This window comes from Perna viridis, chromosome 4 (assembly GCF_037379345.1).
Source record: "Perna viridis isolate PV_CMFRI_1.1 ecotype Kerala chromosome 4, ASM3737934v1, whole genome shotgun sequence".
NCBI classification, from domain to species: Eukaryota; Metazoa; Mollusca; class Bivalvia; order Mytilida; family Mytilidae; genus Perna; species Perna viridis.
The window spans coordinates 23,124,969-23,152,118 of NC_142448.1; the positions used below are offsets into that span (position 1 = coordinate 23,124,969).

Genomic DNA, 27,150 nt, shown 5'->3' on the forward strand with positions numbered 1-27,150 from the left:
TGTATCTATTAAGAAGAAAAGTGTTTACATGGACATTGCCAACATATTTTTCTGCAGTAAAATATTCTATTGTGAACTTATCCGCTACTTCAAGATTGCAGGGGTGGATCCAGGATTTAAGTTAGGGGGGCGTTATTTGAATTAAATGCCGTACGATGCAAGTCCAAGAAATATTATGGGATGAAACTTCTGGTAACAAAATTTTTCTTACCGATTTAGTGGGGGGCGTACGCCCGGCACGCCAGTCCTTGGATCGCGCTTGGATTGAATGCGATAACAATTTAAAAATACCTATCCTTTAGTGATAGTATTTCAAAAGAATCTTGCAAATATAAATAAAAACCAAAGTAATTGTCATTCGCTATACCACTATATTCCATAGTGCGTGAGATATTTCGGATGATATTTCAACAGCACTTAAAAAATTCCCATCAAGCATAATGTATTTTTATTTGATTTTGTCTGTTTGGATGTTGGAACAGCTACATGTATTTGAATATTTGATGAAAATATAAACAAAAATCCACGTGGTCAGGCTACATAACAAAGCTATGTCCCTTTAAATAATTTAAGTGTCTTTGGAATAGAAAAGATGGTTGTGATTGTCAATTGACAATGAGTTTATGTGGCACAGTTATGTACTCATATTTAAAAATCTGCTCCGGTACTTAAGCATACAAAAAAGAATACAAATATATAAAAATACAATAACATTAAGCCCAGTAAGAATGTTTTTGTTCGTTCAGATGAAATTCTGTAAATATTTCCCACTGTTTGTATGTACTTTAGAAAAGGACCTGTTGTAGAAAAGTTAAAATATTTTGCTTTTTAAAAAAAATGTTATCCGAAGATTTTTAAATTCAAACGGACTATACACAGTACCAACAATAATTGTCATTGGGTGTTACAGGTACACATTACCAACAATAAATTTCATTGGTTGTACCAGGTAGCCACAGTACTTATATCGTTGGTTTTAACAGGTAGCCACAGTACTAATATCATTATTTAAACAGGAGATAGTGACTGTCATTGGGTGTAATATGTACACATTACCGATAATGTCATTGATTGTACCAGTCAGAGAACTAATGTCATTAGTTGTAGCAAGTAAACAGCACAGTACAGTACCATTAGTTATTGTCATCGGATGTATCCAGCAAGTAATAAGTTACAATAAAATTTTCCATATTTATTATATGACACTATGGTAACATGGAATCCACATCACCTCGTAATCATACAAACACAATTACATTGGTCCAATATTAAAAAGCACGTAAAATACGAAAACAATTTCACATTAAACCAACAAAACTGATATAATTGATTAGAATTGATAACGAATGTGTTATTTTTATAAAAACGTGAAATATATTATAGAGCTACGATACATGTTGACAGAAGCATCATGATTTCTCAAACAATGATAAAACCTCTCCTGACTGTTGCTTAATGCACTCTTCTGTTGACTTTATTTTTATGACTACAATTGTTATTGCAAGTACATTTGTATTTGAACTTTTGCAATATGATTCCTAGTTAACAAGTTGAAGATTGTCTTGGAGATCTTGTTACCTAGAATATATTGATATGCGATGTCTGGGTCTAGATACTGAAATTGACCTAACCATATCAAATATATTCCCTTATGTTTCAGATTCCGATTGAATTGCAGGAAACATAAAATTGACAAGGCAATTTCCATAGATATTAGATATTTAACTTGGTTTGTATGGAACAATGATATATAGCAACTGTAATTGACAACTTTGATTTGTAGGCTTGATAAGAAATGTTAGCAATTCTTATCTAGTTGTACGATATGCTTGTCTAAACACGGCTTCGTTTGATTCTACTATTCACGTAAAACACCTTTCATATAAAACGAGAAACCAATTTGAGGCACTCAAAGTCGACTTCTCCTTGAATACAGGTTACAAAACAACTCATTTCCACAAATGATAGTTTTAACCAATTGAAAACTATTTGTCATTATTTCTAAACAGAAGAAAAACGATATCAAAGGCAACTTTTCTCGCTTCAAATGATTGTTATTGTAACACTAACGTCATATGGTTTTTCATATAATGATGATATGACAAGGTAGTATTACTGCTTTTAACTACTTTATCGTTAACGTTGTTATTTTTTCTCTTCTTCCATATTTTTCTCTTTAGATAGATTGGCAAACCAGACAGATATAAGATTTTCAATAGCCTTGTAATATGCTTGAGCAAGTCAAGCATTTACACTACTGAATTGTACATTTTGAAGTACCGACATTATTAGCTATTAGTGATCGAGAGTTACTACTCCGCATTTGAGCAGTTAAAAGATCTGTTCGAATACTCGGTCTCCTTGCGTTAGGAGCGATAGTACCACAAGCTTCCGACAAACGTCGTCGAATAGACACACTTTTTCTGCTAGTGCTTCCCGTGTCTTCCTCTATCACCCCAGGATGGACTTTCCTGTGTAACGACGGACTCATTTCTGCCGGTAATTTGGCTAATGTGAACAACCTGATAAAGGCCTCTTCCACATTTAAGTTTCGTTTAGCCGACGCTTCAATAAAACTAACATTAGTATATTGCCGGGAGAGCTCTTCTCCCTCTGAGTAATCAATATCTCGATGTTTCTCTCTATCACATTTATTACCTATTATCACCATAGGAATACAAATTTTGGTGGAGACTTTCGTTCTGCATTGTCCTTTAATCTCGTATATCTGTTGACAAAGTCTGGTTACCTCATTGAACGATTCCCTATCAGCGATGTCGTATACCAACAAAAATATGTCCCCTGAAATAATAATAAGTACTTAAAGTTCGTGTATTTGACATAATTGTGTGTATTTTGTTCTAAAAGCAAGGATTTTTTTACATACAAAAATATTATGTTTCATGGAAATTTGTAGGGGGCACCACAATATCTGTTCGAAAAGCAGTTTACGAGTTTAATACGGAATTTCAAATAAAATTAAGGCAAACAAGACGTATGTAAACAAAACTTAACAGATCTAATGTGAAACATGGGCACATTTAACCTGTTATATATAGACCTATGTTTCACTGGCTCACATTAAAATGTAGGAATTCGGCTCATGGAATAAAAATCAGAAACCGTGAATATCACATTATGTACCCTGTCTAAGGTCGGAATAACATATTATCATAATAGTATCCGTGCATAAGGTTTTAACCTATATTTTGTTCATACAATTTTGTTCTCAGTTTTAAAGAAACTTTACTAGGAACCGTTGAAGTATAATATGACCCTTTGTTCATAGATAGATAAATAAACCCTTTTACATACGCGAGAAAATTAAATGACAACCATCTGACAGAACGAAGAAAGAACAATTATTTTCTTATACCGACAGTAACCTTTGTTATTCCAAGGAAGTTGTAAGAAATTCATCGTATTCACAATTAATGATCCGATATCTGGGAATAAGATGTTACAATATCAATATCGTTTCCTTTAACTTATTCCAATCGAGGTTAGAATATGGATTTATGCAGATAACATCGTGTGTTTTGTTTCCAAAATGATTAAAAAAAAGGTTTTGACAGCACCTCAAAAACTATTTGACCATTTTAGATAATATGTAAGATCTGCAACCATGAAGATATCAAAAGTGTTTCCATTATATGTTACGTAAGTTTCGCAAAGAAATTCTAAAAAATATAAAAGACAAGAACAATTAAGAGTAGAATTCCGCTTAAATAAACTATCATTATGATGTCTCTGTGACCAAGGTTTCAAAGTATCGGTCAAACAGCGTCGAGAAACTGCTAATGGCTTATATTGTTTCATGGTTTTAAACTTGAAATTAAAAACAAGAAAACAAACAGACAAAAACAAAAGCAAGAACCTAAAAAACAAAAAAACAAAAACAAAACAAAAGCATTTATTTCTATATCCATGAAGCAAAAATTATGTTTCGTTGCCTTTTCAATTTCTTAAAACGAGTATTAAACAGGTCTGTTCAGTCTGTATCATTGCAGTCATTATTGACAACTAAATAAATACTCTGAACTGTAAAAACTGTTACAGCAGCATTGAAAGAAAAAAAGACGCGCAACTCCTGTCGGTCAATAGACAAGCTTTAAGGAGAAATCGACCAAGCATATTAGTCCATCGACCGCTTTTAAGGCCCTTTTTTAAAAAAAATTCGCACTCTGCTATAGAGAATGTTAATGTCCATATACTGTTATGCACGCTTGGGTTTTTATCAACAGAAGCTATTATGAAGAGTTGGATGTTGACAGAAGTTATGGTTATCAGTGTCCCAATGTAATTCCTAATATCACAACGTCCTTTTCATCTCTTAAAACAAATAATGCTAGCTAGAACTGTGACAGCTCGTGTAAACTTGTTTGCTGATAGATTGAATTAAAGTACGTCCCACGAGACTGAAATGGTTCACGTTTATAACAAACGTTTGTAAATGTTGCATCACATTCAATGATAAAGGTCCTGTCGTGCTTAAAATCTAATGTTGTAAATGCAGTTGTCTTATCAGCATTGGGCTGGCTCGAGCAGCATGTCCAAAACACAACTTAGGGACATCATATAGTGATAATGTGTCTGAAAATGAATGACTATTGCAGGTGAACTTTTATAACTTTATGCGGTATAATTACATTACTAGACCAGCATACATTCTGTCACGTATATCATCACTAGTATAATTTTGTACAACTGCAATTTTTCAACCAGAAAGGCATATTACAGTCTATCAAGTCGCTATTATCGTGCAGTTTGTGGCTACAATTGAATTACATGCAATCACAATGCATTGCAATTTTGAGTTTTTCGTCATGCAATATTTCTTTTGGTTTGGTTTTCAATATATCGACGGAAATTTAAAGTACACCAACACCATTAAAAAACAGATATGAACTCTTCAACTCGTAGAATACTGGTGTCCATTTCCATACCCCACGGACAGAGTCAAATACTGAAACAGCTCGAGATTGTTGAACGGAAGGAAATCCACGCTCATAATATTATTACTTAAAACTTTAATATAACTGAAATTATTATAGGACTTAACAAAAACAGAAACAGAATTGTCATACCTGAACAAAAGCACCATGAAAACTAAGCTTAAATCAAATTAACTAAATTCAGAGAAGTTAAAGAAGAAAGCTTAATAAAAACTGAGACAAACTGGAGATACTGATTTCGATCTGGGTACATTTATCTGGCCACTAATAGGAAATTATGTCAATGTGAATTTGCACCCCAATCACTAGTTACTTTTTTTCTATTTATAAAAACCAAATGATATTATACACGAAAATTGTCAATTTTCCTGAACAATACGATACATGAGGAGTAAACAGGAATACACTATTTTCATGAAAAAAATATGGATTTACTAAGACAAAAAAGACTTGATAGTGCATAATATCTTGGAGTTACTCAATGCATTATAAAGTGTTATCTGATAAAGACAAGTACGTAGAACATACTTGACGACAAATAATCATTACTAATAAGGTGTACTCGATTGAATATTGTCATAATTAGCCTATCATCAGAAACAATACTTTTGATAATCCGCCCATATATAGACAAAATAGAGATAACATTTTATGGTTTTCCGACATATAACCACACATTTCATATATAGTATCTGCATAGAAATGTACGTACTGTGCTTTTATGCTGCTTAAGTTCTTTTGAAATAGCAGTATGATTCAGTTTAAGGTCGGAATGTTAGCTACGCAGTGTCCTATTGGTTCCTTTGGGGGGGGGGGGTTATTACAGATCAATGGAAACAACCTGTATGATGCAAAAAAATAAAATAAAATGGTAATGTTAGCGCCCTACCTGTAATAATAGAAAGTCTTCTAATTGCAGGGAATGGATGGTTCCCAGAGGTGTCCAGAACATCTAAACGATATGATTGTCCTTTAATACGATATATTTTCCGATGAAAATCCTCAATGGTTGGTGTATAAACATCATCAAATTTATTTTTCAAAAATCTGTTAACTAATGAAGTCTTTCCCACTTTACTAGATCCCAGAAGAACTAATCTATAACAATTAGATGGTGATATGTTCTCCCCTTGGTCTGCCATGATAGTACCACCAGTTATAAGGCACGAGCCCTCTTGGTAATCAGAAGAGGTCCTCCATGAACGTCCACACGACAGAAGCGATGTCATCATTGTTGTAACACCTAACACCGATCGATGCAATATCTTAAGATAGGCATTGTATGGTGCTGGTACTAATACTGGGATTTTACGCCAATTAGATTTTACAGTGTTTCTAATTGATGTCAAGTCATCGGGACGAGAAAATCTAACACGAGGCAGGTGATTCTAGAATGACATCCAAATCAAGACGGAATCTTGATCAATATTTAGAATGATAAAAGAAATCAGGAAGTTTTATCAAGGAACAGTAGAGTTAATTAGACAGATAAAAACATTCTCTATTGGTTTCATGTCATTACAGTTACAAAAATCTAATAAAACCAGGTACATCTCATCAAATCACATTGTGTAAATATTGTCGAATAGAATCAGCAATGCTAATGATTTTATTGGAATCTAGAGAACACTTGTTTGGCAATTTAGAACAATTGTTATATTATCATTAATGACTTTATTCTAAGTGTTTATCATTATTGTGCATTTCTTATCACTTAATTGTGTGTTTAATCAAAGTATTAGCTACATCGCAAAAAGATTGTTTTAAATCCGTCTCAAATTAAGCTTCAACGTATTTTATTAGGCATTTCAATTAATGTTGTTAAAATCAAATGAACACCGAATGTATTCAGCGTGTATATGTTGATCCGGCTAAACGTCCTCCTCATCTTGACTGAGGTTAATGATTCTTGAAATTAATCTCTTCTTCTTCTTCTTCTTCTTCTTCTTATTATTATTATTATTATTACTTAAATGAAAATGTCACTTTTAGTAGTCCAGTTATGTAGATACAGAACAAATATGAAAATTCTCAAAAAAGTGATATTGTAATTATAAACATTGTCACAAAAAAAAATGTTGATCTCATTTCTACTGTCGAAATTTTCGTATTTCCACTCTACACATGCAGTCAATATCTTTTGAAAGAAAAAAAATATATTTCATTAGAAGTAATAATTTATTCATGTCAAATTATGATTATTATATATATGTCTAGCTTTCTAAAAGAAAGACAAATTGCTCTGCTAAGAAGACTTTCTTCCCAGTGTCATAAATGATCAAAAGTAATAGTTACACTTGCAATTATACGTTAAAAGAGTGAAATTACCACTTTCCTTTTATAACACTGACAGTTCCATAACATAAACCCAAACAATGTTTCAATCTGTTAAACAGTTTGTTGCGAACAAATAAATACGATTTCAATTTTTTTTTATTGAATTAATCAATCTTTATTATCATTATTAACACAATCAATCAGTAATCGAATGAACGGCAATTACCAAAAAAAAAAAAAAAATGACTTGATTACACAATTTTGTGATTGATTTAGCTCAAATCTCCGATTATTCGTGATGATTGGTTAAAAATCAGCCGGTGATAATTAATGAGAAATTACAATCACAGATCAATCAAGTGTCAGTTTATAAATAAGCAGGTACACAACTGTCACATGGCTGAATTTCTATATCTTTGAGCAGGTAAGATGTAGGGAGAAATGCCATAACTCTAAACCGTATAATTTAAACCATCTACAGAGAAATACTATAGTCCAGTATTAAACATGAAGGTTATAAAAATAAACCGCTTTAATATTGAAATTATATCATTCTGATGTATGTGATATCTGAGAAACAAAAATAAGTGTCAGAAACTCTCAAAAATAAGTTTATTTTTTTGTTTGAAAAATTTTTGTGGTTGGAGGGGGGGAGTATATATCAACAATCGCTGGTTAATGTTTCATTTTTTTCGTTAGGTCTTGTCAATTCGACTATTTTGTGATATGTCAATCCTTGGTTTAATATGTGACAACTATACTTGCTGAAAGGGGGATAAGTCAAATTCTAATTTTTAGCCTGTAATGTTGAATCTGAGAAGAAATCACTAAGATATAGTACAGGTAATGCATTGAGTCACTCGTACAAATAAAATATTAACTTGAAAGTTTTTATTTCTTTCTACTTCGATTTTCCGGGGAATTTCCTTCCAGTACACCATTACTGCATTAGAAATTCGGATAATTTAAACTCTGGTAATATTTCCTCTACACCGGTCTAAATGTAAGGTATTGCGCAACCGCTTTGGTTGGACAGTGGGGTCATTTTTATGTAAAGAATGTTTTATTTTACATCTTTGTGTTTTTAATTGTCACACAACACCACCTGAACAAAGGTAAGAATTACAGAATGTATTTATTTGGGATAAATCTTCACGTGATAAATTACTCCGGTGAAGGTTGAGTTAAGCCCGAGAACACCTTATCCCTTTTGATTGTAAGGTCACCCCACAAAGATAAAAACGTTGCGATGAAATGTCTGAAAAGGCCTTCTTCTTGTTATCATTATTTCCGTTTTTTTATAAATAAGTACAAGCTCTTTTCTAATTAACTTTATGAAGGAGACAATGGAGATTCGAGATCTGCAATAAGGATATGACATAGCACATTCCTGTTTCTATATCTTATAGTTTATTAAGGATGTTCTATTTTGAGTAACACGGATTTTTTGAAATCTTTTAAGGTATTTCATGCTAGAACAATACAGGAAGAAAAAAATGGATGGATCAGTTAATTACTCCTACAACGTAAGAGGTTAGAATTACGTTCCATGGCACCAAGTCAGAAAATGGCTTGCCAGACAACCTCTAGCACTGCTAGAGTAATAGATCAGTGTGCTCATATTTTTAGATAGCAATTGCAATTTCGGCAGGAAAAGGATGTCTCTAGATTTTCCATAGGTTTTGTCTAAATGGGTTTTATCTATCTACCAAAGAAATAAACAGGGATTTAATAAAAACTACCCTAATATCAGTTTTCGTGATGTTTAATGAAATAATGAATATAAAAGTGGGATCACTGGTCAAGAAATATTAATGCTCTGGGGTCTCATTATTTTTTTGCAATGCAGGTACCTTCGGTTTGGTAGGAGGTACTTTTCATTTTGTCAAATAAAAATGTTTGAAATTTTAAAGTCTGGAGATACCTTCAGTAGTTTAGAAGGGTAAAAGTACCTGGTACCGCCTCTTAATGAAAGGCCTGGCTATGAAATTAATAAAACCTGATGAGTCCGAATATCTGACGAAATGGCTGAACATGGCCAGCGAACATCATTAGCAATCGATGGCTTCTAAACATGATCACAATCGAAATCTTGATTCATGTAGTTCAATTATGAATTTGATTAATAATAAAAGAAAAACCACCATACCATGAACCAGGACATTTCAGGTAACAGATGGTGTTCAATTTTAAGACGACAGCAAGCATTTTGGTATATGGTGTTGTCACCCGCAAATAGTATGGTAGATCTTGATAAAATTGTATCAAAAAGTTCCGTATACAACCCCCCTTTTCAAAAAAAAAAAAAAGAAAGAAAAAGAAGTTCAGTGTTGTTTTTTTTTTGTGCTCATGAATCAGACCATTTAGAATAGGGTGGACGTAAATTGATAAAGTGTTATGATTAAAAGTGTATGGCTCTTTATGACATTGTTCCATTTTAAAAAGTAGATGTTACTGAATTTTGAAGCAAGCGTTATATAAAACTTATTTAGTAATTATATTTAATTTAAAATATCTGAAAATAATCTTATAAAATTATTTTCAGAATAATTCAATTTTTCAAATGCATTTGCTAATGAACTCTGAGAAATATTTTCATAATTTTGTCTCAACAGAACTAAGTAAGGCTTAATGGAATTTTAATTTTGATTTTTTTTATTTTGATTTAATAGTATCTGTTTGCATGCTGTTACAGCGATATGAATATATACAATAATCCATGTGGTTAGGCTACACAGCAAAACTAGATCAATTTAAGTAATTTCAAAATCTAAAGATGTCAATACAGGACTAGAAAGCCTGTTTTCATTATGGTCAATTGACATCTTTAGAAATTCAAATGAGTCGATGTCACATGACTCAATATCATTAAAATGATCTCTCTCTCTCTCTCTCTCTCTCTCTCTCTCTCTCTCTCTCTCTCTATATATATATATATATAGCATATATATATATATATATATATATATATATATATATATATATATATATATATATATATATATATATATATATATATATATATTTAACACACCGTGTTAGAGTATAAGAAGTGAGAGAACTGATCTTAATGAGACAGACTGTCACATGACTTAACACCTGTATATGACAAGTCAAAGAGGACAAAAATCAATATTTTGTAATATTAGAAAATAAATTTTTAATACATGTATTAAAAAATCATCCTTTTAACAGTAGAATGTATTTTTTAATATTAGAAATTCATTTTGTAACATTAATTTAAGTACCAGTCCACATAAAATCCAGGCACTGCCAATGGTAAAATGATTCATGGTGTAGAAAAACCCACCAAACAAACGATCCTTTTTCGGTCTTTCACATAGTGATAATTATTTTTGTATACAGATCTGCACTTTTGAGAAAATCATACAATTATTTCCCGCTAAAATCAACCAATTTAAACAAAATGAAGATCGATAACTCATGCAAAAAGCCAATTTCATGAACAATCTACAATCATTATCTCAAAAGTGCACCAACCAAATTAAAAACTGAGACTTGTTATGTGATCAGTAACTGTTTCTGAACAAGACATGACGCTGAATTCGGTAGATTTTTGACATGCACGAATCATCTGTCGGATCTTTATAAAGACTACTACTTAAAAATTCATTTTCTAATACATGTATTACTAATTCCTGATTTAGTAATATTATAAAATATCAAACATTTTGTAATATTATAAATTGAATTCGTAACATTGGAAAATGAATTTGTAATATTAAAAAAATACGTTGCAATTTTTGAAAATCAGACACATTTTTTAATATTACAAAATGATTTTCTAGTATTTAAAAAATCATAATTGGATACAACAAGTTCATTTTCTAATATTTATTTAGAAAATCGATTTTTTTATATTAGAAATTCAACCCGGAGACATTTCGGACCACGACAACCTACAATTCCTTACCAAAACCGGACATTTCGGCCAATACATATTTCAGACCATGACAATAGGAGAATGCATAAGGACAATAAAACCGGATGTCATAACAAATTTTACAAGTTTGGAAGTTAATAGTAACTAACAAAAATTATGAAAAGACTTAGGTGTTCGAATAAATATGTTTTTTTCGGGAGCATTTTAGGTTTCCCCTTCCTCATAATAGAACTTAAAAGTATGTGTAAGGATCTCTATGAAATTGTATCACAAGGTTCCATTGTACTTAAGTCAGACTGGGATTGATTTTTGGAATGATGACCACAACCATGTTGAAACTTGCTTTTAAAACAATAATTTCATTTTTGCAGACATGACGACAAGAAAGATTTTGAGCTTAGGTCTTGTAGCCGATCTCCAGTATGCTAACATAGATGATGGATATAATTGGAACGGCACCAAAAAGCGATATTACAGAACCGGACTCAACTTAATACGGAAAGCCATGGACGACTGGAAACGTCATGATGCAAAAATCGTCCTTCAACTCGGAGACATTATTGATGGTTTCTGTCGGAGAACTGAAAAACCAAAAGAAGCTTTGAATCGAATAATAGATGCCATTGACAGTGAAAATTCTGAAAGATGGCCAGTGCTACATGTAGTTGGAAATCACGAACTATACAACTTTACAAAACAGGAAATGTATTCATCTCGATTATTTGAAGACTTACCTCTGGACAATAAGGCGTATTATTCGTCTGAAGTGCATCCCGGTCTAAAAATTTGTGTTCTTAATACATACGAGTATTCTAACCTTGGAGAAATCGAGGGCACAGAAGAATTCCACACAACCCTAGACCTTTTAAACAGACACAACCCAAATAAGGACAAAAATGACCCAACAGGGCTAGACGATGACAGTAAGCGATTTGTTCGTTTTAATGGAGCAGTTTCTAGACAACAGTTGGAATGGCTTGAGACCGAACTCAAATCATCAATTGATAAGAAACAAAATGTTATTGTTATAGGCAAGTTATATTTCTTTTTTTTTTATTTTCTGTAATCCTACATGTAAATGTACCAGTAACTTCAAAGGCTGAGGTGGTAGAAAAGCGGACAGTTGGAAATGTTTTTGGCTGATATATTATCTCTTCTTTTATAGATGCTTAGATATTTTATAACAGGAATTTAGTGAAATTAATCTCAAATGTATTAGAATGTTATTGTCTGTAGAACTTGTCTTCAGTTTTTGCATTTTTTAATATTTTAATTTTTTTCAGGTCACAATCCCGTCTTCTTACCAGCCACAGATGCATTATGTTTATGCTGGAACTGTTATGACGTGCATGAAATTTTGTGCAAATACTCAGAATGTGTTGTATGCTACATAAGCGGCCATGACCACGATGGCGGTTACGCTGTGGATGGGAACGACATTCACCATATAACAATGAAAGGAGTTATAGAACACCCAGATTCCTACGCCGTAGGAACTGTATTTGAACATAAATTTGTAATTGAAGGAAGAGGGGAAATAAGTAACGTTTCCTGTGACTTGAAGTATAAAATGTGTTCCTAGTGCCCAGCTTTGTGTGCATAAACTCTATAGTGCTTTAACCAAAAAATTACCAATTTAACCACTGATTCCAACTATCTTTGAATAATATCCATTTTTTTTTCAATTTTAGTTTTTTATGTCATCGGTTGTATCGTTTAAGAAGTTCACTTTATTCAGTTTAGTTTTTCCATTTTATTTTGTTGAGTTAATATATCTCAATTGTCTGTTTATTGGTAATAGATGCTTAAATTACTTGAGTTGCATTTTAGTTTGGGAAGATTTTTACTTTCACTATCAATTTTATGTATACTTGTAGCTAAGTTTATTTTACTAAAACACTCCGATGGCATTTTTTTTTAAAATGGCTAGTTTGAAATTATTTAGTACATTTTTTTAATGTAGTATGGGTAAATTGTCAATGTATTAAATTGTTGTAAAACATTTATTGAAGTTATTTTGATCAATTACCGGTGTAGTTCAATAATAGATGCATGTATATAGTTTCACACTTTACTTATCTTCCAAGTATTCAATGTATAATAGATAATGAACTGTGATACCTGCAGGGTATTTTTTTAATTCCTTCTTAACGCATTAAAAGAGACCGTCCTGCTTTCAACTTGTCCTTTCACACGTCACGTGTTATACTCACCAAGTCTCCCATTTTCATTGTCACATGATTTAGCAGGAAGTTTACTGCATGCATAACATATGTTTTATATGTATTTTATGTATTGTTTCGTTTTTACTTTCAGTTTACTTATATGTTGCTGGAGTATCGATGTCCATCTTCGTTATATTTTATAGTTACACTGGACGGTTTAGTTTTACAAAAGACAGAAGATTTCTTATGTACACTAGACAAGACCGAGGACTTTAGTTCTTTTTAACCAGACAGAGACTTTGTTTTTTAACATTAGACCGAATAATTTATTTTTAACACTAGACTGAAGACTATCGTTATTAGTCAGAAGATTTCACTGTTACAATAGACAGAGGACTTTATTGTTATACAATTCAGTCGACTTCACTGTGTCATTAGACAGAGGACTTTATTGTTATACAATTCAGTGGACTTCATTGTTACACTAGACAGAGAACTTCATTGTTATACAATTCAGTAGACTTCACTGTGTCATTAGACAGAGGACTTTATTGTTATACAATTCAGTCGACTTCATTGTTACACTAGACAGAGGACTTTATTGTTATACAATTCAGTGGACTTCATTGGTACACTAGACAGAGGATTTTATTTTTATACAAGTCAGAAGACTTTGTTATATTAGAAGGAAGACTTTATTTTTGTTTCTAGACTTGAGTACTTAATTGTTACACTCGACAGAGGACTTTCATTTTTAACTAGATGAAATACTTTTTTTTAAACTAGACAGGATACTCATTTTCAGTAGATGAAAGACTTTATTTTTACACTAGACAGTTATTTTACACCGGACAGGACACTTAATAGTAACACTTGACAGATCTCGAGGACTTCATTATTACAGTAGACAGAGGACAGTAAAGGGGGTTTTGAACAAATGCAGAAACGTGATGTATATTACGTTGTAGCTTAAAAATGTCAAACAAAAGTGGACAAATTAAGATCTGCTGAAATTTCAGACGAATGTGAGTGTCAGTTCATTGCATGTATCCTATTGTGTAATAAAATGGAAATTATGTCTCGTTGTTAAAAACAGGAAATAAATCATTTAAAGTTTGTTTTATGTTTTTCTACCACTGACCCATAAGAAGCATGAGAAATTTGTCATGTCCTTCCCGTATACAAACATGTATATAAAAAAGAAAAATCAACAAGGTTGTGGCTATAATTACATACCCAATACACCATTGAGTACATGTAGGATCAATTAAAGAAAAACATATAAAAAAGAGAAAAATAAGCTAAACGGCGAATGCACAAAAACAGAGACGGGAGATAATCACATGGAAAGAAAGTTGTGCAGGAAAAGGTAACTAAAAATCTACGTTGCATGATCATTCGAAGTATTTTATTTTCTTAAAATATTTACTATTTTGAAGGAAAAAAATCATAGTTTGAATGTGTTTTAAGTCATATATGACCCACAAATGTCTGTACTTAAGAACTTAAAACTTATCGGCTTGAAAATTAAGAGTCGTCGTGATTAAAGCTTGAAAGTGAACAAGCAGTATTATGTGCTTAATAAATTGTAGCGCTATATTCATAAAAATATTCAAAGAAACTTTAGAAAAGGTGTTTTGGTGAAAGCTTTTTTTTTCAGTTGTACATGAAAAACTGTCTCAAGTTCAACCAATTGTCATAATGGTAAATGATCAGAAAAAGGAGACAATTTAATGTCATTAATCTTAAGTGTAGGTGTTTGTAAGAATAAGGAAAATTGGAAAAATCAGAAACATGCATGTCAAAACCCCACCGATCTGACAATATGACTTCACTCAAGGATGCTTTGTTTTTTGGAAAAAAAAAAGTCATTATTTCATTTCTGCATCATTGGATTTGCTCAGAATTTTTTTAATAGAATCTTAGAAAAATGAGGTTTCGGACATAGTTATCTGCCCCAGAAATGTTCATTTTCAGTGCATTTCAATGAAATTGTAACTCAATGGTCCAGCATGATATGGAAAATTCTTGTCTGTTTTCCTTAATTCTGATGGTGCAAATAGTCAGTTTACACTATTAAAATGATGTTTTTTTTTTCATACCATATTTCACCGAGTGCCTGATTCTTACAGGGACTGACACTTAAGTTGTCGGCACATCAAAGTGGAAGGGCAATTCAGACAATCTGAACACAGACATATTCGCAGTTCGAAAAAAAATTGGCTTTTTAAAGATTTATATGAAAACTTAAATAATGCATTACTACGGGTTGGTATACATGATGCTACGTGGTGATGCGATTGTCATGCTACATATACACCGTGTACAGGCATGGATACATAGATACCTGGGATACAAAATCAAGGCCGTACGGACACAGGAAAGTCGACTTTCAGGTCTTGATTTAAAAAAAATGTTTCTGGTGGTAAAAGCGTTTCATAAAAGGTCATACATATCAATAATTCAGGGTGGGGATCCGTGCGAACATTATAAAATATTTAATTCCCATTCATTTCCCTGTGATTTGTTTCAACAATAATTCATTTAACTTTTATTGAGCCCACTTGAACGATCTAAAACAAAAACAAAACACAATTGAAAAAAAAAATCCAAATTTTGCGTGTGCCGACTGGGGTAAAATTCTCAGTGCAGATAGGGGAGAAGGAATATTCCTGAAATGTGGCCTTTTATAAGAAATTCAATACTAAATTGGCATTTCTGATCAGTTGGTAGGGTGTGCATACACTTCAGAGGAGTCTCTTATTTACTAGAAATATTTTGTCATATATTACTAATATAAATTTTCATGAACTGCCTGAATTTTTCATGGTTGGTTCCATATCCCTGCTTTTGTAAATCAGCAAGCATTGATCGCTGTTGGTACATGTAGTTGTTTCAAAATTTGTTTTTCTAACATTTCAAAATAACGTTGAAAAAAATCAAACTCCAGCGGAATTGAACGAATCATTAGACAGTCATGCCAATAACTTTTGAAATTAACAGTAAAACTGTACCGAGTACTGCTTAATGTAAGCATTGAGTAACAAACACTAAATGTTTGGGGTACCGAGTACTATTTTTTTAATTCAGGGTACGGTACTCAATGTCCGGAGTACCTAGTAGTCCTTAAAACAGGCACAGTACCGAGTATTAAAAGGGGATTACAACCTCATATGCATGTAGGTATATTTTACTATAGGACACAAAAACAATATAACAAGACCAACCGAAAGCTTAAATTGCTAATTGTTGAAATTTGCAAAAATTCCATGAAAATAGAAGACTCCGGGCCAGTGCCTCAAGAAAAAAGAATATTTGATGCCTCTCTTTGCTTTGCATTTAAAGCATCTTCCCTTTAGAAAATTCTGAAACAAGAGCAACGCCCAGTTTTGCTTCCCCTCGCCCCGAAATATTTTAAGAGCCAATATGGAAACTCTATTAAGTAATTTATACTTATAGAGAAAGGTAGACTGACTGCATATTTTATACTTAAACTATGTAAAGGCAATCTTCTAAAACTTGCAATATTTGTTAAAACCTCATGAAAATTTTAAATGCTGGAAATGCTTTTACAAGCTCTTTTAAAACCACCAGGAGAAATGGCTAGGTTATCCTGTATAACAATGATGATATCTCCTATAAGTCCGTAACGAGCTTGACCTGGTAAATTATTCATCGTAAAAAGTTTGGTTAAAATTATTTGATGAATGTTTATTCTACAGCGTTCATAACGATATCGGCAGTTTATCAAAAAGTCCCATATCGACCATAACCTTTGATGCACAAGCTTGAAAATGAAGCTCTTGAAAGGTCTTGCTATGCATATTCATTGTTCTAACTTTGGTTGGAATGCATTTAAGCTGACGACAGGATACCAATATCCACACGCAACTCCATTGGAGAGGGAGTAATACAACGACATCGAAAAAAAGTCAATTTACTGTTGATACCGTTACTTTCGATTTTTAAAAATAGTTTTGCGTAGTTTTGCAATGAATATAATGGGGGTGGACAGGGGGCGAGAACAAGGAGTAAAAGGGGGCAGAGGGGCGAGAGCCGGGAGTGGAGGGTGCGTGAAGGATTGTTAATTGTAACACACGGGCAAAAAGTGTGACTATGCTTGATATAATCTACATATATTCAACCTTCGACGAAGTGTTTTGGTTATTGTATAATTTGTAAAAATGTAATCTATAGGTGATGCAAATCTCAGCCATATTTTGGCGGACTGATAAAAAGACAACGAATGTAATAAGAAAACAACATATCTGTTTACGGTTACATTAATATTCCATTCAATGGACGATATCCGTAACGGTAAAACAAATCTAGCAAATATGAGACCTCTCTTAAAAGTATGCACATTCCACCAACCGATCAGAAATGCCGATTTAGTATTGAATTTCTTTTAAAAGGCCGTATTTAAGGTAAACTCCTTCTCTCCTATCTGCACAAGAAATTGTGCCCAAGTCGGCACACACAATATTTGGATTTTTGCGGTTTGTGACGGCTTTAAAATTCAAATTTTGTTTTGTATTTGGTTTAGATCGTTCAAGTGGGCTCAATAAATGTTAAATAAATAATTATTGAAACAAATCACAGAGAAATGAATGAGAATTAAACATTTTGTTATGGTAGAACTGATCCCCACCCTGAATTATTGATATTTTTGACCTTTTTATGAAACGCTTTCACCACCAGAAGCACTATGTAACATATACGCTTGATAATCTGAGTACCGTGAAACAATCGTTTGTTCAAATAATTATCTCATTTTTTTAAATCTAGGCCTATGAATCGACTTCCCTGTGTCTGTACCATCTCGACTTCGTATCCCCAATATCCACGTATCCGCCTTTGTGCCTGAACACGGTGCACACGATTGAAAACAAAGTCCATAGAATAATGGACATCGATGCCAAACATTGTCACAATTTTCTCAGCGTGAAAATTTTAACTTCCTGAAAAAATTTAAGGGTTTGAATTATATATATTGTTCATTATTGTATTACAATCGGGTCTACTAAATATATGTACTTAACAAAACTTTAAATACTACATAACAAAATTTGTATTGTTAAACTTATTTTATGTATCTTATTTTTTGGAGGGTAAATATTTACTTAGTAAATGAATTTAGACATTGGATTGGAAAGCTTGGTGTAAAAATTTTTAAAAAAATTAAGGGGAGGTAACAACTTTGAATTACAATCAGCAGAAACTGGAAAGTTCAGAGGTAAATAAGCATTTGGCCTTGACGAAAATCTTTACCACTAAAAATCTACGCTCGTCCTCAATGCATTTCCTTCATTTATCTGTTTCACCAAGAGAAGCAAGTACTAAATACAACCCAACAAAAAAAGGAGTATTCACAGTCGGTATCCGATTGAATCATTTTACATTTTCTTCTGCTCAGGATCTTCATCAAGTTTCCATGATATTTTACAATCTCCGATCATAGGTTGCTAAGGGTACCAATAACACCGGAAATGAAAGCGTGATGGGGATATATGCTTGTGCCAAGCTCGGGGAGGGGACACTTATATATATAGAAAGGGCTGAAAAATTCCCAACGATGTTAGGACTGTCAAATTTACGATACAAATTTTTGGTCGTTCCGCGGACTCGAACTCGTACTGCTGTGACATCACCTGCACAAAGTCCAGCGCCCTAGACCACTCGGCCAGCTAGGCTATATAAAAAATATAGCTTTCGCTGGCCGGGTCATTAGTCCATAATTTAAGCAGTTTATCAAATAGAGTCGTCACATTCTGAGACGTTTGTATATATATATATACGGTTCATTCCACCTATTCCAACATTTTGAAATTTAAGTTAAAAAAACAAACATTTCATGTTGGAATAGGTGGAACTATTGTGTAAACATTGGACAAACAATCGGATTAGCTTGTAAAAACATTATTTAATTGGTGATGTTAATTACAGGTAAAAAGGTGATTTTTTGTAAGAATGATGGAATTAATATGTTTTGTAAATGTATCCTTTGCTTATTTCAGTACAGTTACTTTTGATTTTTTTAATGTTTATTGGGAAACTGTGCTATAAAAACTGATTTTGTCTGATATTGTATTGTTGTATTCTGTTATATTTGTGATGACTTTGTCTGAATCATGCCTCCTGGTATCTTCATGGAATGAATGATTTGAACATGAGAAATTAAAACTAAATAAATTCATTTTTTTATTTTGTACATTTGATTATATATAAACAACATATTGAACAACTAAATTATTTAGCACTAACAAAATTCTTTGATCAGAAAGAAGCACAAATATGAACAAATTACTAAAATCATACTGCAATATTGCAAAAGTTAATTCAAGACAAAAAGCACAAATATACTGTTGAAACACAAATAAAACATAGTAAATTTCAGTCAATGTGTAAAAAGTAAGATGCGGCATCAGCATACTGGACTGGTGTGAGTTCCTGGTTTTGAAGTCTGGTTTTCAGGTTGACGAGTCTGTTGTCTATCTCTCTGTATTTTCTTTTCTTTGGTACTCGTTTACCACCAGCTGAACACTGTATTAGAGTCAATGCGTGTATTGCTTCTTCTTGTTTGAGTAGTCGAATCATGTTGAAAATGTTCGGGTGTGGTGATTTTACCGGGTAGTAAACTGTACACCAGTGGAAACATAGTTCCATCAACCATAACGTGAAGAGTATAACTGGTAAAAGTAGGTAGGGCATGAGTAAAATGTACCATCAGCATAAATAGTAGTAGCTGCAGCTAAGTGAGTAAGTGGCCAAAACCAGCTTGGCATTGTCAATTATTGGCATGTTAAATGGTAGAAAGTTAAAATGGTTTTAAAAAGTTTAATATAATTTTTATTTTTATTTTAATAAAACATATTCCTCATTTTCTTATATTATTAGAATTTAATTCATTTTCACTCAAAATTTATTTTGTTGGAAAATTTATAAACAGTAATTTTTCATATTTAATTCTCAGGTAAAGTTTACCTGTAAAACTAATTAATTACTAATTATTGTAACAACATATTAGGCTATAACAACATCTATTGTTCTCTGCATGTTGGAATAGGTAGAATATGTAATTTCAAAATGTTGGAATAGCTAGAAGACACCATATATACTTAAACTGATAGGAATAGGTACCATTTAAATTTTCCAGATTGCAAATACATGTATGTAAATAGGTAAGGAAAGAAACATAATTACTACGAACATAACATGTCATCTGTTGTAATTGTTTTCGTATTTGTAGAATAAATGCATAGAGCGGGGTTACAGAATCCCATGCAGCGGCACCCCTATCAAAGAAGTATTGGAGTGCCCCCTCCCCCTCGAGGTGCCAAGTTGTGGCCTTATACATAACAACGGAAAGCGTCTGTTAGACTTAGGTGGAAACTATAATATAGTAAAAGGAGGAATTGTTTTCATACAGACCTGACATTAATTTCTTTAAACGGTGTAGTCGTGTCAAGGTCTCAGTATCGTATTAATTTTCCCATAGACTTCTATAGTGAAGTGCATATTTTTAGGATTTTTTTTTAAAATATGTAAATTGATTCAATAAAACTTTCACTTATGTAGCATTTCTAAGAACATGTGAAAAAATAATTTCCCGCAAAGAAAATAGGGTGAGTCCACGAAGATCGGACAGAAAAGTAGTCTTGAACTATAAATAGCCATTTTCCCTACTTTCACTTTCGTTTTGCACTCACCAAACCAACTTTTTCAGTGGAACATTTTTATGATATTATGTTAGATTTTCTCTTAAAAAAGTTCTTCATCTTCCAGTGTGATGTTTGCTCTATTTTATAAGTCATTGTTCATATCTTTTGACAAAACATTAGTTTGTAGAGAGGCAAAAAGAAAATGCACTATATTTTTATAGCATCCATGTTTTGACGTACACCCGCTCAGGGATATGCAATACGATACTGGTACCTCAAGCTGTGTTAAATGTAATTGATACAAGGTATGGCGATGTCGTCGTTTGTTATATTTAGTCGTATCAAAGAATAATCACGGGAACCTAGGTCGTAAAGTTTGGTCAATAGTTTTCCTTTACCATCGATTTCTAAGTGTAGGTCAAGATATGAGGCCGACTTCATAGTGTCTGTAGTGTCCTTTATCTCAAGTTCTTTGGGGTAGATGCGATGTATCATATCCCCGAAATTAGGATTGTTTAAAGATAATACGTCATCTTTGTAGCGGAATCTGAGATTAAAGAATCTAGCTAAACGATATTCTTTCTTTCGGATCAGATCAGCTATAAAGTCGGCCTCATAAGAGTGAAGGAATGGGTCAGCAAGTAGTGGAGCGCAATTTGCTCCCATTGAACGGTTTGTTGAAAAACGCGTCCACCACATTGGACAAATATGTTGTCGATTAAAAATTCCTGCATTTTGTAGACATCTTCCTCTGTATACTTGGAAGATGAAGCTACGCTAAGTGGTATATATGGCGATGTCGTCGGAATTTTAGTGAGGTGATTCATTTACTTTATTTAGTTATATCAAGCTTAGCTGCGGAACGTAGCTCTAACTATTTTTTACCACTCATGCCAAGAACGCAGTAAGATTTAACTCGTGCGCGGAACAAGTTCCGCACACTCGTTTAATCTAGGCGTTCTTCGGCACTCGTGATCATAGTTTGGTTATTCACTCCTTCCAATTAATTATCCTATTAATATTACTTGGAATTTTGACCCAATTTTTTTCAAACACAGATATTTCAAAACGTCAGCAAAAAGTGAGTATTGTCAAAATGTTATTGGTCCAATTCCCAACAAACTGAATCCTTTCATTTTCCCATTTTCATTCACATGTTCATAACCTTGAACTATTTAGGACAACACTCGAAGCATAAGGTGGATCATCATAATTTATCTTTAACGTAGAAAACCAATATATAATTGGTAACAACTATTCCGAATGACGCATAAGGAACAAATACATGTATTGACACCATAATGTTTGCAATGGCTAGAAAATATCTACATTTAAAAATCCGACATTGCCTATTTTCCCTTCTCTATCAGAAAAAAGTTAACATTATTTGATAAATTTTGCCCCAAAAAATGCAAAAATAGATTGTGTTCTAGCTTTTCAAAAAATGAAAAAATATTAGAGTTGGATATCATTAAGACCGCAGTTGCAATTTAAAATTTATTTTTTTAGGTTCATTTTTATTGGGGTAGGGGTAACAGTTTTCATTAAAAAATATATATAAACTGACTATAATTCAACTTACATAATAATTTTAGAAGGAATAATTTTCTAGCAAAAAATATTACCCATACTTAATCAAAGTATCTTCTGTGTCGGCTTGAAAATTAACCATCCGTTGAAACTGAAATAATCAAATTGAGGCACTTGACCATCTTTTGTGCTGAAACCTTATGCAAACACCTAAATTATGAAAGTTAACATATCTTAGTGGCTAAAAATCATAATCCAATAAATTCCGCAAAAAAGGGGGGTCAGTGTTCTGATATCAAGCAATGGTTCTGATATTTACCTCTTTTATAAGACTTTGTATTAGCTGAAATGACAAGTTATCATAATAACTATCTAATCAAGTCAAATATAAAGGAAAATTAAACATACAATCATGCATAGAACCCCACACATATAGAGCGCTATGGGTGTTATCCCATGAAGTAAAAGTTGATTTTTTTGTGTTTTCTCTCTGTATGTAGTGCTTTTTAACAAATAAACAAAGTTGTCACATGTCAATCGGAAATACTCAACCATAGGAAGAAGTAGGATTGGTAATCCGCTCGAGTTCGCTCCTAAACCGGTTTTAGAGGGGTTCGTGCGGTATGTGTATCTATGTGTATACTGTACCTTTTAGAGGGGTTCGTGCGGTATGTGTATCTATGTGTATACTGTACCTTTTAGAGGGGTTCGTGCGGTATGTGTATCTATGTGTATACTGTACCTTTTAGAGGGGTTCGTGCGGTATGTGTATCTATGTGTATACTGTACCTTTTAGAGGGGTTCGTGCGGTATGTGTATCTATGTGTATACTGTACCTTTTAGAGGGGTTCGTGCGGTATGTGTATCTATGTGTATACTGTTTAATTTGTCTGTATTTTTAAGAGTTTGTTTTCTGTCTGTTGTCCATTTGGTGTTCCTGATGTTGTCTTATTCGGGGAATTCTTCAGTACTATTATTTCATTTTAAGGCTGAAATTTAAGAATTAAAAACTGAAAGGGAGTACCATAGACTAAAGAATATAAAAAAACAGGAATAAAAGAAAACAGGACGAGTTTGTAACATTCCCCTTTTGTATGAAACATACCTTGAATATTCTACCAGTTATGTCACCAGGTTGGTCTATTTAATTTTAACTTTTTTTATCAAAGAGAACAGTTTCTTATATCTTCATTTTACTTTGTTATAATAGCTTCTTAGAAGCTTCAAAGATTCAATATCATTTCAAACAGAGCTAAATGCTACTAATAAAAGAGTATAGTGACGTAATTTTAGTGAGGCGACTTGTTTCTTATATTTATAGTCTTACAAAGCTTTGCTTAGTGCATTTAATACAACTGTGTGTAAATGTCATATTTTTCATACCCATTACACCTATTTAGAAATTTCAAATAATTTTACATGGTTTTTACAATATATTAACTTACTTGCAATTTGCATTCAGATGGTTTACATTCAACATAGTTACATGACGAGTGTATCTCATACACTGATATACGTGCATATAAATGAAGTGTTATTTTACACAATTCTCTTAATATATATTATTTAAAAAAAACAATTCATAGAAAAACTGCACTTTTCGGATTTTCGAAATGCTGTACACGTGTTTAAAGGAGTAACCTCTCATTGGCACATTGCAAACAAAAACGTAGGATGTTTATTCTTGGTTCAAAAGTTGCTGATGAAAGTTTAACCAGAGTATAATGTAATTTAAAACATTTTTTTAATTGCATTTTGAGGTAGCAACCCAACATTGTCCAAAAAAAACTAGAACAAACTACTAGTAATCAGTATTTGCAAGGCCACAATTGCAGTCGTTTTTTTATACTCAATTCCACAAGTGTTTATTTAGTACAATGCCGTGAAATTACAGCAGTATTTAAGTAGGGAGCCTCTCTTCTTCGAGGATACCGAGTTCTAAGTAGACCGATTGCACTACAAGAAAAAATAGAATAATATGAAGTCAGATCATGCAACAATGAGTTTCATCAAAGTATGTCGTAGGAGCACCATGTTTTACAAAAGGAAAAACGCCTCCGTGTTTTAGTTGTTTCGAATTTTGTACTATGGCATATTTCAGTTAATAATATGTTATTATACCTCAGTATATAAACATCAATAAAACATTTTTTACAGTGAAATTGCTATTTTTCTCCTTTTTTCAGTGTTTTACTATTGGGCAGTCCATAGTTTTCAGACTATTGACCGGCAATGTCAACCGCTTTCGCGGATGTTTAGTTCTGTCACCGGATTTGACAAAAGTTTTATATTTATTCGGAACGCTCGGACTTCACCCTCTCTTAATGAAAACCCCGAAATTATCACGTCTGCTCGTTTTGTCTGCTGAATCACAAATGGCAAGGTTTGCCTCCTTAACTGACCAGGATTTGGACACAGTTATTGACCAAAAGGACTCTAAAAACACAAAATCTGTTATACGCGTGTCGAAAAGGATTTTAAGTGACTATCTAATAGAAAAAGATGGGGAATTTACGTCAATTGGTGATCTTGATTCTGCTAAGTTGGTGTGGATACTTTAAACACAATTTTAAGGAAATTCTACGGTGAAGTACGTAAGGTGGATGGTACATGTTATGCGAAAAAATCCATGATAACCCTTCGCTTTGGGTTGCAGAAACATTTTCTCAAAAGTAAAAATGAAGATATTATAAACAGTGATGCGTTTTCCGGTGCAATAGAAATGTTTCAGACAGTTTTGGTCAAATTATCAAAGGAAGGTTACCGGACAGTTCGTCACAAGGACATTATTATACGTGAGGACTTACAAAAACTGTACAATCACCAAAAGTTTTAAAAACACATAATTGTCACATTTGATTGTTATTCAATAATATCGTTAACTCTTTATTGTTTTTATTTTAGTCAATACTGCACACTGGCGCTCTCTTCAACAAGTCTTGCACTTTAACACAGACGAAATTGAATGTTTGCGAGACAATATTCAAATGTGTACATTGTTGCTGTTCTTTATCTTACAGACACCATGTAATTGATGTTGAAGTCTACTTTCTGCAAATTCAAACTCCTATGAATTACTGGTGAAAAGGTCAATGAGACAACATTCAGATTAAATGTTGCCAAAAGATGCATGGTTTTCTGGGTTTTGAACATTTTGAGGTGATGAGGGGAAAATATAAGTGACATTCAAATTGAAAATATTGTAAGAGTAATCAAGGGAACCAAGGCCACAGCGGCAACCAAAAGAATGCAATCCAGGGACAAAGACCAGACATGGAAAACAGACATACACAACAAAGAACGTAAAGTAACTAAAATCATAAATACAAAGTAACAAAAGTAAATGAGCAACTCGGACTCCACCAAAAACCGGGAACATGGACCATATGAAAATATTATAAAAAAACGTTTTTCTGGGTTCTCATTTTGAGATGATCATTCAACTATGAACTATGGAGGGAAATGGAGAAAATGTATTTCAAGTCTAATGTTTTCGGTATCATAAAATACTTATAGACTGGGTATGATGGAAATAGCAAGTTCATTGTTCCCCAAGACTGTGACTATTGCCTTCGGCTACGCCTCCGGCAATAGTCACAGCCTTGGGGAACAATAAATTTGCTATTTCCATCATACCCAGTCAATAAGTATATAATACCGATTTTGATGAATGCCCTCGGGGACCTATGACCAACCAGCAATCGAATCAGCCAAAAGGTTTCTAAATACAAAAACAATTAAAAAAATAAAAAATACCAATGGTAACCTTTCACCGACGAAAATGTCCGAGCATACGAATTCAAAGACTTCTTCGTTCTGCAAATCGAATGAGACGACTCGAATTCTCACCTCCCTAATCCTTCCGTGGGAATAAATGAGATCGACCAATTTGCAATAACAGAACCCGAAGTAGAAAATGTACTCAGGAATCTTATTGTTGGGAAGGTATGCAGGTCCGGACTTATTAGCCCATGACTCTTGAAAGCCGTATATTCCAAACTGAGAAATCCGCTGTGTTGGCTTTTCGATTTATCACTTTCTACGTCGTTCTTTCCCACCATGTGGAAAAGAGCTAATGTGACGCCATTATTTAAAAATGGAAACGCGCGAGAAGTCAAGATCACTTCTCACAATAATTTAAAAATGTATAAAACGTTGTGTTTACAAACACATAAACAGTTACTTCAGAGACAATCGAAGTATTTCTCAGCACCAGTCTGGATTCAATTATGGAGATTCAGCTATTAATAAGCTGATCGATATTCAAATTTCCAGGCTTTGGACAATGGTCAGGAAATTCGCATGGTCTTCTGTTACATGCCCAAGGCCTTCGATCATGACTGGCATGGCGGTTATTGTTTAAGTTAACACAGTGTAGTATAATCGGTCGCCTCTTGCGCTGGTTTAGTGGCTACTTAACTGAAAGATTCCAACGCGTTGTCTTCAACGGTTGTTATTCAAGTTGGAAACCAGGGAGCTAGTGTTTTGTGATAAAAAAAAAAGTGCATATTTTTTAAATCCTTGGTGTGTGGAGGTTCAAGTCATTTATAAGTAATTTAGTGATTATTCTTATAAAATCCAGTAGCCATGGTAACATACTGAAAAAAATATTACTGAGTTTTAGTACAAATCAGGGGTGCCTTTCCAAAACTAACAGC

General features: G+C 33.0%; 2 protein-coding genes and 1 long non-coding RNA gene across 5 annotated transcripts; 2 read left to right on the top strand and 1 right to left on the bottom strand.

Moving 5' to 3' along the window:
• Window positions 1-1,090: 1,090 nt before the first annotated feature.
• LOC148619379 (GTP-binding protein Rhes-like) lies at window positions 1,091-6,391 on the bottom strand. The gene is made up of 2 exons (XM_088579226.1): window positions 5,845-6,391; window positions 1,091-2,802 (listed from the first exon to the last, which is right to left on the bottom strand). The coding sequence occupies exons 1-2, from the start codon at window positions 6,185-6,187 to the stop codon at window positions 2,255-2,257; spliced, it is 891 nt and encodes a 296-aa protein (XP_088435352.1). The 5' UTR covers window positions 6,188-6,391; the 3' UTR covers window positions 1,091-2,254.
• A 1,830-nt stretch (window positions 6,392-8,221) lies between these two features.
• LOC148619380 (manganese-dependent ADP-ribose/CDP-alcohol diphosphatase-like) lies at window positions 8,222-14,419 on the top strand. 3 transcript variants are annotated; one of them, XM_088579229.1, is made up of 4 exons: window positions 8,222-8,347; window positions 8,695-8,765; window positions 11,508-12,167; window positions 12,420-14,419. In XM_088579229.1, the coding sequence occupies exons 2-4, from the start codon at window positions 8,702-8,704 to the stop codon at window positions 12,716-12,718; spliced, it is 1,023 nt and encodes a 340-aa protein (XP_088435355.1). In that variant the 5' UTR covers window positions 8,222-8,347; window positions 8,695-8,701; the 3' UTR covers window positions 12,719-14,419. The 3 variants fall into 3 exon arrangements, with proteins under 3 accessions (XP_088435355.1, XP_088435353.1, XP_088435354.1); XM_088579227.1 differs by lacking the exon at window positions 8,695-8,765; XM_088579228.1 differs by lacking the exon at window positions 8,222-8,347 and having other exon boundaries at window positions 8,695-8,758.
• Window positions 14,420-20,183: 5,764 nt separating this feature from the next.
• On the top strand, window positions 20,184-25,379 carry LOC148619381 (uncharacterized). Its single transcript, XR_015921308.1, has 2 exons — window positions 20,184-20,482; window positions 24,679-25,379. It is a non-coding gene; the product is annotated as an uncharacterized LOC148619381 (long non-coding RNA).
• The last annotated feature ends 1,771 nt before the right edge of the window (window positions 25,380-27,150 follow it).

Coding starts and splice junctions, on each gene's coding strand:
- LOC148619379 (XM_088579226.1), bottom strand. CDS start 6,187: ATGATGACATCGCTTCTGTCGTGTGGACGTTCATGGAGGACCTCTTCT. Junction 2,803..5,844: donor AAGACTTTCTATTATTACAG/GTAGGGCGCTAA, acceptor TTATTATTTCAG/GGGACATATTTTTGTTGGTA.
- LOC148619380 (XM_088579229.1), top strand. CDS start 8,702: ATGCTAGAACAATACAGGAAGAAAAAAATGGATGGATCAGTTAATTAC. Junction 8,766..11,507: donor TTACTCCTACAACGTAAGAG/GTTAGAATTACG, acceptor TCATTTTTGCAG/ACATGACGACAAGAAAGATT. Junction 12,168..12,419: donor ACAAAATGTTATTGTTATAG/GCAAGTTATATT, acceptor AATTTTTTTCAG/GTCACAATCCCGTCTTCTTA.